Source organism: Terrapene carolina, unplaced genomic scaffold, assembly GCF_002925995.2.
Source record: "Terrapene carolina triunguis isolate 2854851 unplaced genomic scaffold, T_m_triunguis-2.0 Scaffold66, whole genome shotgun sequence".
NCBI classification, from domain to species: domain Eukaryota; kingdom Metazoa; phylum Chordata; order Testudines; family Emydidae; genus Terrapene; species Terrapene triunguis.
This window is the reverse complement of record NW_020664417.1, coordinates 78406190-78418034: the sequence shown is the minus strand read 5'-3', so window position 1 is coordinate 78418034 and position 11845 is coordinate 78406190. Positions and strand designations below refer to the sequence as shown.

The 11845-nt window shown below is 40.5% G+C and overlaps 1 protein-coding gene across 1 annotated transcript in view; it reads left to right on the top strand.

Annotated features, from left to right (window-relative positions):
- TMEM128 (transmembrane protein 128) overlaps window positions 1-11449 on the top strand; it is a 19857-nt gene extending 8408 nt beyond the window's left edge. The window contains exons 2-5 of the mRNA XM_026648046.2: window positions 3849-3990; window positions 7239-7400; window positions 9151-9260; window positions 11108-11449. Coding sequence (XP_026503831.1) covers window positions 3849-3990; window positions 7239-7400; window positions 9151-9250 — 404 coding nt within the window. The 3' untranslated portion in view covers window positions 9251-9260; window positions 11108-11449. The remainder of the gene's footprint in view (window positions 1-3848; window positions 3991-7238; window positions 7401-9150; window positions 9261-11107) is intronic.
- The last annotated feature ends 396 nt before the right edge of the window (window positions 11450-11845 follow it).

Here is an 11845-nt window from a genome sequence, read left to right as displayed (position 1 = left end):
CCCCCCCCCCCCCACCGGCTCTGAAGTGTCCATGGTGGTGCTTGGAGTGGAGGTGGGGTTAACCCCAAGTATTGCATCCAGCTCTTTGTAGAATCGGCAGGTCGTGGGGGGAGCACCCGAGCGGCCATTTGCGTCGCAGGCTTTGCAGTAGGCACTCCGCAGCTCCTTCACTTTAATCCTGCACTGCAGGGCATCCCGGTCATGGCCCCTTTCCATCATGTCCTTTGATACCTTCCCGAAGGTATCGTAATTCTTACGGCTGGAGCGCAGCTGGGACTGTACAGCTTCCTCCCCCCAAACACTGATGAGGTCCAGCAACTCGCCATTGCCCCATGCTGGTGCTCGCTTGGCACGTGGAGGCATGGTCACCTGGAAAGATTCGCTGATAGCACTCCACACCACGCCGGGCTGAGCAAACAGGAAGGGGATTTTTAAAATTCCCGGGGAATGTAAAGGGTGGGGTCACATGGTTGGTTACCTGAGGCCCGGGCAGTAGAGTTTGAACTGATGACCAGAGTGGCTAGAACAGGCATTGTGGGATACTGCCGAATAATTCTGGAGGCCATTCACAGCGCATTGGGCGGCCACACTGGCGCCGCAGCACTGCAGCGGCAGCGCAATACTTGCTGTTCCTCTTGGAGAGGTGGAGTACATGCAGCGCTGCAACCACGGAGATACAGCGCTGCAAATGCCTTGCCAGTGTGGACGGGGAGTGAGTTACAGCGCTGGGGGAGCCTTTACAGCACTGTAACTCGCAAGTGTAGCCAAGGCCTTAGATCTGAAACAACTCAACAAAAATAGTTAGACTCAGTCGACAACCTCCGAAAACTAGTAAACTTAGCATTATAAACAGCCTGTCAAACCGGGTAACGCCTACGCGTGACGAGAAAAATGACATCATTGCCACTTTGTACCGTAGTGAAGCAGTACGCTTGTGCCCGCGACGCAGAGCTAGCGTAGGTAGGGTTACCATATGTAGATACAATGTGATTGTCGGAGAGGGAGGATTTGGCCCTGAAACAATAACTGTATTAAGATGCTGCCTGTGGAAAAAGTTTGAGAAACTTTGACTTAAATTTCTTTGGGGACATGATGTAATATTCAGTATTGCCAACCTCAAACATTCAGAACTCATGAGTTGGGCCCCCACAAAATCACTCAATATCTGACCTATTAGTCCTCATCCTCAAAGGAAACCTGCAAAACACTTTTCAAAAGATGAGCCTGGGAGCTTGAATTCAAAACATTGCTGGACATTAAAAATCATGGTCTTCATAAAGATACTGGATTTATGGTTAATTACAACAATTTGCAACCCACTAATCTCCTCTTTTGTCCTGGGATTACAAGGGAGTTAATGGGCTACTTCACCTTGAATGGTCCCCTTGAATATGTGCTAACTACTTGTGCTAAACTATTTGTTAGATCTAGTGTTTAGCTGTGACACTGTTAGTACCTTTTCAGACCTGAAGAAGAACTCTGTGTAGCTCGAAAACTTGTCCCTCTCACTAACAGAAGTTGGTCCAATAAAAGAGATCACCTCATCCACTTTGTCTCTCTTAAATAATGTGACAGCACAAGGGATTGTATAAAATCATGTTTCAGAGTAGCAGCCGCGTTAGTCTGTATCCGCAAAAAGAACAGGAGTACTTGTGGCACCTTAGAGACTAACAAATTTATTAGAGCATAAGCTTTCGTGGGCTACAACCCACTTCTTCGGATGCATATGTGTCCCTGTAGCTAAACCCCATCACCCTGGTCCTTTTCAAGTGTTCATAGTAATAAGTTCAATAACAGATTTGCAGACCTTTGACAGCTCTACTTAAAAATGACCTGACAACTTTCCAACAACTGCTGAAAAGTGCTTTTTTGAAATGTTCTTTATAAAATAGGCCCCTCCCATATGATTTCATATTGTAAAGTTTGTCTTTAAGTTTAAACTAATATTTACTGAAACTTCTGTTTCTATTTTGCATAATATGTGTTTCTTACTTTACTAATCACTTCCTTATGTGGGAAGTGTGAAACCAACAGTCATGGCGTGATTTTCCTAGTTTTGTGGCTGTTATATAATCAGTTGAATTACTTTTTAAAATGTTAGCTACATTAATTTCTTTGTATGCTGTGGCTTTCTGAACAGTTTGAAGAGCAGGATACATCATTGCAGCTGGAATTGTTTTCTTGATTTAAACACTGCAAATAAAAAAAGTTGGGGCATATTTTTGAAAGTTAGGTTAATGCAAATATCAAGTATTTAATCATGTAACTTTTTAAATAGGTTGTTTTCTCATAGATATCCCAGATTAATCCATACAGGGAAATACAACTAGAAAGTCCAGGGGTCTTTTTGAGCTGTGGAGGCTTGGCCCGTGCGACATGAGGGGAAGGGGACCCCAAGTGGCTGCAACTTACAACTCCCAGGTTCAGGTCATCGGCCCTAGGGGTCAGCGCCGTGAAGGTTTCCTGCCAAGCCAGCCAGATGACGATGGTCAGGAACGTTTCGCGGGAACCCCACTCTGCCTGGTGGCCACGGTCCACAGCAGCACCCCTCCTAGTCCTGCACCGCCTCCCGCTGCTGCTCCCAGGGCAGGAGCCAACGCCGGGCTCCGGCGATCTGCGGGGTACAGAGGCGGCGGGTGGCATCCGAGCTCGCGGCCGCCTCCTCCTCGGGCTTCAACTTTCCCGACTCCCTGAACCGCGGGGCCCGAAGCAACTTCCCACCCCTCCCAGCTGCTGCTGCGCGGGGGAAGTGCCCGGCCGGGGACGCACAGGCTGGAGAGCGGCGGGAGCCGGGAAAGTTGGAGCCCAGGGAGGAGGCGGCTTCACACTTGGACGCCGCCCGCCGCCTCTGTCCTCCGCATATCGCTGGAGTCCTCCGGGAGGGGCAGTGGCAGTGGCTCACACGCCTGGGAGCGGCAGAACCTGAGTGCGGTGAGGGGCGAGCCGGGGGGTGCGCCTGCCCTGGCTGCAGCCCAGGGCCCCCCCCCCCCCCCCCCCCGGGCTCCTGGAGCGGTTGCATGCTGGCGGTGCCCCCTGTGGGCCTCCTGGCTACCCCCTCGCCGTGCTCGGGCTCTGCAGCTCCCGGGAGTGTGAGCCGCCGCCGCTGCCTCCCCTCCCAGAGCAGGCTCAGGGTCCTGCACCCCGGCAGCGGCTCACATGCCCGGGAGCTGCAGAGCCGGAGCACGACTAGGGGGGAGCCAGGGGTGCCCGGGTCCACCGCCCACGTGCATCTGCTGCAGGAGCCGCTCGCCGCTGCCGCTCTGGCTCTCCGGTGCCTCCAGAAGGCGGCTCCTTCCTGCCGAGCTAAGCCACTGCTTTTTGGCGCCCCCAACCACTTGGCACCCTAGGCAACCACTTAGTTCGCCTAGTGGTTGCACTGGCTCTGGTAGGAAGATGATCTATGGGGAAATTCAGCTTGCAAACATCAGAGTTAATGAAAATGGATGCAAAGTAATTAGTGTGTGGAACACTGGTCTTACCTTTCCATGTGTCTTTCATATCAAACAAATATTTTCTTTCATTATAATAGGTGATTCTTAAGTGGTTAAATAACCTTTTCAGCAATGTAAACAGCTGTTAATGTTTCTGTCAAGATGCACAAACAGAGCATATGCTGATTATTTACTTTTTTATCAAAAGGCACCTTGCTTAGTTTTTGTTTTTATTTCAGGAAATGTGCAGAACCTTTTTAGAATGCTTCCTTTTTAATTCAAAATAAATTTTTATAGTGAATACGTTAATCTCTAAAGAAGAATGAATTAGAAGGATTAAGTGTCCTATTTAATTTTAATAAAACGATACTCCATTTACTGGTGGTTATAACAGAGTAATCATGGTTTTATTTACAGAAGAATCTACAAATGTGGAGAAAAAAGAGAAGCCTCTTCCCAGACTTAATGTTCACTCTGCATTCTGGATTTTGGCATCAATTGCTGTGACATACTATGTTGAATTTTTTAAAACTATTAAAGAAACCATTCAAGCAGATAGGTAAGGGATCCTCTTCTTAAAAAGAAAAGTTCTTTGTACGTCTTCAACATTATTACTGTAGATTTCATCTTTGTGGTCAATTAAAAAGTTAATTTTTCCATACAAGCTTTACAAGATTCTTCTTACACAGTAACACAGGACCCTATAATCGAATTATAGTACATTATTTTGCTATAGTGCATGGGATCAGAATTTAGAACTTGCTCTGTCTCTTGGTCCTATATTGGGTAGCATGTTGGTTACATTTTTGGAAAGGACATATTGTGTCTTCCTTTGGCTCTGTAGAAACTCTTCTGCCTGTTTTTGGAAAATTTATTTGAGATTGAAAGAAGTTAACACCTTTTAATCAAGGATGGCTTACTGTACCTTTGAGAGTGAGGGAAAGGGAATTAAAATGTAAAAATGAGGGGATAATACCTGGATTTAAGACAGATGCCAAAGGCTAAAAAGGTAATATTTATTTTCATGGCTATTTGTCCTACGGCATTAGCTTACAGAGCTGATGTATTTGTGGGGGGTTAAGTTGAAACCATTAACTCAAAACATCCAGTGGTTTTAAAGGAGCAAATTGAGGATTGGGTCTTTTAAGTATTTTATAAGGCCTCAGTTGTGCAAACACTTACACGTGCTTAAACTTTACTACTATGAATAATCCGTTGAGTTCAGTTGGACTGCCCTTAGTAATAAAGTGCATATTTGCAGGATTGGTGCAGACTGCACGCTTATCAATAGAATTACCAGTTTTACAGTTAAATTGGAGTAAAGATTTTTAGACCCTGTGCGGATACAAAATTTGTATCTGCGTCCTATCTGTAAACGTGGTCCATGGATATCTGCATCCACCAATGTGGATATCCACGGATATGAAATGGATATCTACAGATTTGCAGGGCTCTAAAGATTTGAGCTGGTTTGAAATATGGGTAACACAAGTTATGAACTAATCTTGTTGAGAGGTTTTGGGATATTGGAGAAATTCTTACCTGATATTATGTGGGCTAAGCTGTAAATTCCATATATTGCACATATAGCAGACAGTCATAATAATTAATTTGTAGCAAATAGTTTTCCTTCATCATGTGTGTGTCTTACTAGGTTATCAGTTTTGAATGTTGCTGATATTTTCTGGGCTTTTTATGAATATTGCTCTCATGGTGAGGAGAGGTGGTAAGCTATTTTTTAATGAAGTAGCTGCTTACAGTGGCTTAATCTTTTGCCAAAGATTAGTCTACAAACATTGTGAATTTTAGATAGTTTTATGTTTCAGGCAACCAGATAATTGTTACTGATAAGAACTTCCAATTTATCATTGATTAGCACTCACTTAACTTGTCTCATCCATGCACACACATATGAACAGATTTAAAATCAATAAAACAGAGAAATTTACAGAGCAGAGCTGTAAAGTACCACTATGGTACTATAAAAAAGGTAATTAAATGTAATATGAACTTGTTTTTCTGATGTGTATATTTTTTCTTTAAATTTTAAAAATTATGTTTAGGATCAGATCAATAACTTTCTTCCTAAATAGAGTAGAAAGACTTAACTAGATTATAGGAATGCACTAACACTTTTGCATTGTTTTCAATTGGGCTGATGCGTGATGAGCATTTTTGAAAATCTGTCCCCAGATGTAATCATTGGCTGAGTCCAATTCTGTGCTGAGCTGTTATCAGTCCCCCATGATTTGAGAGTGCTTAGCTCCTTGCAGAATAAGGTCCCAAGTGTCCCCATGTCTCTACCAGTGCACATCTAAGAGCTTTGCTACAATATTTCAGAGCAGGTGATCTCTTGGACAAAGACAGTTGCTCTGCTGTCTGTTGTGGTTTAGTAATTTCAACTGAGGTGATATAAATTCACTTCATTTGTGAAGCTGAGCATATTTGAACTCTATTTGGACATATTTCACCAGAAAATAATTTTAAAAATTGGCACCTATAGTCCATAATTTGTTAGCTTTCTAAGTTCCATACCGTTGAGTTCCATACACTGTTATGCCTGGATTTGAAATAATTTTTCCTTATGGTTTTGTTTAGCCAGTATATTAAACTGTTTGACTCTATTAGAATCCTGTAATGAGTTTGTAGATGTGAAAGTTTATTAAAACATTTAACTAACTTTCAGCATGAGAATGATCTGAGAAAATACTGTGTTTTAGCAATTGAAAACAAGGTAATACTGTGTATTTAAAAAAGATAACTTTTTTCCAAGGGTTGCAGAACTAAGTGGAGTTAAACTTTTAGTTAATTCAGGAAGGCTTCTGTTTGATAATGTTCAATGAAAAGCTCAGAACTTCACTTTATATAAGAACTACACAATAAACTGTCATATAAAATACAAATGTAGTGGTTATCCTCTGGCTTGGGAATGTGGCCAGATCTAAACTAAATACTTTTGCCAATATAGCAATATCGGTATGGGGGGTGTTTAAAGGGGTTGTGTGGTTTTTTTTTGTTTGTTTGTTTGTTTCTGATTCAGAAATATATCAGCAAAAGTCAAGAATAGATCCAGTTATACTGGCATAAAAATGTTTTTGGTAGTATAGTTTATTTCACTCTGACGATTGGTGTAAGCTATACCAGCAAAAGCACTTTTTTTGCAGGTGTAAGCTAGATTGGTCCATATAGCTAAATCTATTCTAGTGTAGACCTGGCATGAGCCTAACTATTTAGGACTCTCGTAATCTGTTGACAACGCTTGACTAACAAAAAGAATTGTTCCAGTACATTTATACACTGCAGAGTAGATCTTCACTAATTCCCCCTAATTACTGAGACTCACTGAAAGTAACTTAATTTTGTGAGGTTTCAGAGTAGCAGCCGTGTTAGTCTGTATCCGCAAAAAGAACAGGAGTACTTGTGGCACCTTAGAGACTAACAAATTTATTAGAGCATAAGCTTTCGTGGGCTACAACCCACTTCTTCGGATGCATCCGAAAGCTTATGCTCTAATAAATTTATTAGTCTCTAAGGTGCCACAAGTACTCCTGTTCTTTTTTTTAATTTTGTGAATTATTGTGATACAGTATTCTTGCTGTTATCATGTATCATAAGATATGCTTAAGTAATTTCTTTGTTTTATACAGATGTATTGTATTTTGTGAAAGTAATGTACTCTTAGTAACATCAGCGTTTACTACAACACAATAAAAATCTATGAAGTAAGGAGCTACTGTGAATTAGAGTGATGGATAATAACAGGCAAACTGAAATTTTGCTGTATTTAATTTGTTTATTTCTTTGCAGTTGGTGCATTGTTCTCGGCAGCTGTTTGTTGGTTGCAAGCTTAGCTATTGCTTTTTACTGCATAATATATCTAGAATGGTATTGTGGAATTGAGGATTATGATGCCCAGTATCCAGTACTGATACCTGTCACAACTGCCACTTTTATTGCAGCAGCAGTTTGGTAAGTTAAAGTGCTGCAGAAATACATAAAACTTTTGCAAAACCTGAAGAGGGATTATCAGTGATAATGCCAACAGCCTCTCGAATTTAGATGCACTAGTGGACACTGATCGAATGGTCACTTCTGTAGATTTTGGTCAAGTCCAGTAATGTTGCTCACCTCCTGAATTAGTTCTATTTAGCATAAAGTCTTTATTTCCATTAATATTCTTGGTGACCATGGATCAGATTCTGCCACCCTTATTCCTGTTTACTAGGACCTTGTTTCATGAGTAGTCTCCTGTAAATCAAAGGGCCTTTATATATGGTAATTCTTTTTTTTTTTAAGTAAAAGTGGTAGACCTGGCCTTGTCTCTAATAACCTTAAAACAAAATGTCTTATATCAAAAATACAACAGAGTACATTGTTGAGAAAGTAGTAAAAAATGCCAGATCAAGGTGGTAAACCTATGAAGAGAATAAACCACTACTGAAACAAAAATTTTAGACATCATACTGCCATCATTTTTTGGTTACATTTTCCTTTTATTGAAAAAGTGAATTCCTAATTGTTGGAAAGCTGTGATTGCAGACTGGAACTGAGGCCAGTAATGGTCGAAATTGTATATTAAGTCCACTTCTAGGTGTATTGGTTCTTCTATTTTTTCCAAGTGTTACGAAGATAGAAAAGTCCTTCCCTGGTTTTGTTAAATTAAAGATGATTGTTAAAAATAAAGCTGAGAAGATAGGACAAAACTAAATACTCTATGTACAACTGTTTTTCAAGGTGGAAACTACCTCAAATTGCTTTATAGCCAGACTGGAGTACAGATAGCTTTTATCAAACTTGCAGAACACTGCTTAAATAAAAAAATTTCAAGATATACTTTGAACTGTGACTTTTTTGGAAAGCTTATTTTTCAAGCATTTATAACTTGGCTTTTACTGAAATGCTACAGCCTGACACCTTGCTTTATATAATGCTAAACTCTTATTCCCAGTCTATAACAATTGTGCATGGATGCAGAAAAAGAAATCTTAAAAACAAGAAGTTTGTGTATTCCTTGCTTTCCAATTCAGTTTAAAAAAGGTGGAGCCAATTTTGAAAGTTTCACTATTGCATGAGTTTTCAGACAGTGCCAATAGGTGACCTTATGACACATTTGTTGCAAAACTTGAGAACAAAAGGAAAGGTGAAAGAAGAAAAATGGTCACACTTGGCTTAGAATTTCTGTTTTTGTTGCTCAAGTCAATTTTTATTCTCAGGTTGTACAAGGATATCTTGGAGTTCTCTTGTCAGTTAATTCATGATCAAGGCTGCTTAGCTGGACGATCTAAAAGCTTTTCATAACTGCCAGCCCTGAACACTATCTGAAAATCAAATTGCTCATCTTATTTCCTACATAAACACAGACAATTAAAAGTTCTTTATGCTGATGCTCTCTCTTCCCTGGCTGTAATATTTGTTGTATAGGACAGAAATTAATAGCTGTTGTGTTGGGAGGGTTTCTAGTAAACCAAGGAATTGTGTCACAGGTGTGTAATAACATGGTGCCACTTCTATAGAGTTGTCTTTCACACCATAACAAAATTGATTGTGTAGAAGGAGACTTTTTTACAATACTGTTTTCAAATTAATTTGATCTTTCAAGATTGGGGTGTAGAGTCCTTAATCTTACTTCTGGTACAATATGCCAAATATGTGCAGGATATAGTACATGACATTAAATTTACTAAAAAAAAATTAAACTTCTTCTTCTTTTTATTTCCAGTTTCAACATCGCCTTATGGCCTGTATGGTCATTTCTCACCCCTCTGTTGCTGTTCACTCAGTTTATGGGTGTTGTGATGCTTGTGTCACTGCTGGGATGAGTCACCTAAGGTAACACGTTTTTAAATATCTATGTACATCCACAAACTTGTCTTTTGAATTATACTAACTTTCATTTGATAAACCAATTGCACTCTAACAAAAATGCAAGAAACAGAACTCTAACAAGTTTAGTCAATATATCTTGTCTGTAAATTAGTCCTTATGCAAAATATCCAGTTTTAACATGCTATAAACTAATCCCTTCTCCCCCCTTCATTCCTGAATTGTTTTTCAACTTTCAGGAATGAGCCAGGGTTGGAATTTGTCACAGCTGTGTTGGTGCTAGTGGGGTAGAATGTTGGGTAGGTGGTATATCAGTGTGTGTCCTGTGGTGCTTTGGCCATAGCATAGGAAAGAAATGGACTGTGGAATAGGATTAAGTGCCTTGTCAGGGAGATGGATCGCTGATTGACTGAGAGTGAGTGAACGCTGTGCTGGCATTTTAGCTGGCTGAAAGGAGTGGCGGCAGCTACAGGTAGAGATGGGGACTAAAAGCAGGGATTGCAAAGCATGCTCTCTATAGAGCATTGGAGTGAGGTGGGACTATTGCTAACCTCTGGAAAAATTAAGTTCCCAATATGCCATTAACATAGCCTTAAAATTAATACATATATTGGCAAATATGTAAAAAACAAAGTCCCTAACTAAAATGTTACCTCATGGGAAAAACTTGGCCCAAAGTCTACTAAAATTCCCAGTGATCCCTGTAAATGCGGTATTAGGGCACTAGTGACTTGAGAAGAACATTGCAGTATTTTTTCTTTTCCCTCAAGCAACATGAACTCTTCACTTAAACCTTTTTGCATCCTGTGCACCTCACGTTCAAGGACGGGGGAAACTTTTAGGTTTCCTCCTTCATTTCTCCCACATACTTGTGTATCTTATTTCCCATATTCCACATGCTCTGGTAACTGAGGGGAGTTTTTCCGCCCTTACCTAAAACATTGTCAGTCTGGATTGTAAGCAATAGAGACCAATGAATTTAGACATCAGGAACTTTTGGCCAAGTGGCTGAAACTTTATTAAATCAGAACAGGATTACTTCTGGGGGCAATCTGTCCTAGTAGCAAAGGAAAAAGGAGAAAACTATTGACACCCATTTGTTACCATTTCTCCCCTTTTTTGATGCTCAAATCCAGAGCATTCCATTCCTAGGTCTTATCCTGCCCACTTAAACAATAGCCTTTCTTTGTCTGCAATCCAGAATGGCTTGAGAAACCACTAAGCCTCATGAGGTGGCTCATGCTTTCTGCAAGTGAACCACCTTTTCTAAGGGAAAAGAATTTCCCCTTGCAGATTTGAGACAACCACCCCAGTAACTACCCTCGTGAAAAGGGGATCTGACAGGCTGTACAACCCAAAATTGTGATCCTCTGAAAGGAAAGTAAAGCAAACAAACAAAAAATCCAAGCTGCACAACACAAACCACATATATCCATGTCAGTTCAGCAAACAGTTTATGCCAGCTGGTGGAGCCAAGAAAGAGGCCCTCTTCCATTTAGCCTGATTCTTTATTAACTGCCCTGTGCAACAGACATCTGGATTATCCAATGATAGCTCCCCTCCTAGAGAAGCTGGTTCACTGGCTGGCTGACTGTTGTTACAGGGCAGCCTAGTTTGTTAGCCTGTCCTCTGCCCCCTCGCCCCTGTAAACCCACTTTAAGAAGGCCAGCATGCCTTTATGTGAACACAGCGATGACGAATGTAATGTACTCTTTCAGTCTCGGTCTCTAACTCTAAAGCTACCACATCTGAGATAACTAATAGTTCTGACAATATGTAATGTTGGTTTTGCTTTGTTTGCACAAAAGAAATAAAATAATATAACTAATCCTTACTTTTCTTTGAGTTTCTAGGTATCAAGAAATCTGCCTTTGCAAGGAGGTAACTAACTTGGTTCGCTACGCTGTGTGCAAACTTTAAATACTATGGGTTCCTTGTGAACTTCTGCTGAAAAACATGGCAATATTGTATTTCAAAACTTTAATATCACAGTAAGAGTCTGATTCACATTTACAAAAGCAAATCAATTCAACATTCATGCCAGTTCCATCTGTCACTAGCCATGTTATTGTTGGAATTTGTAGGGGGAAAAGGGGTGCATGTGCTGCAATGCTCAGAAGCTACTAGATGGAGTTAAAGAACTGATCAAATTAAGGTGTCACTAAAGAGTCATAGAAGGGTCTGTTGTTACTAGCAGATGTATAATACATATTTGTGTTTCTTTGCCAATTCAGACATGTACATTTAAGATCTTTCCTAGAGAAAGTAAGTTATGAAAAGTACAAGTGCGACTTATTCTCTTGATGTTTGTTTGCTTCTCTGATACAAGATTTGGGGAATTAAATTGCACTGTATTCACCATTCCTCCTCGCTATCTGCTGTTAAATTATTTTTATGTATTACATGGAAGAGTGCCTATTAACCAGATTTCCCTTTCCTTTCTTAACAAGAAGGAAATCTACTGTAAATGTAAAGGCAACTAATGTAAATTTAAAGGCAACTAGTCATGCAACAGTGGAATGTAAACTGTTCGTACTGTTTATAATGCTAAATTTACTAGTTTTCGGAGGTTGTCGACTGAGTCTAACTAT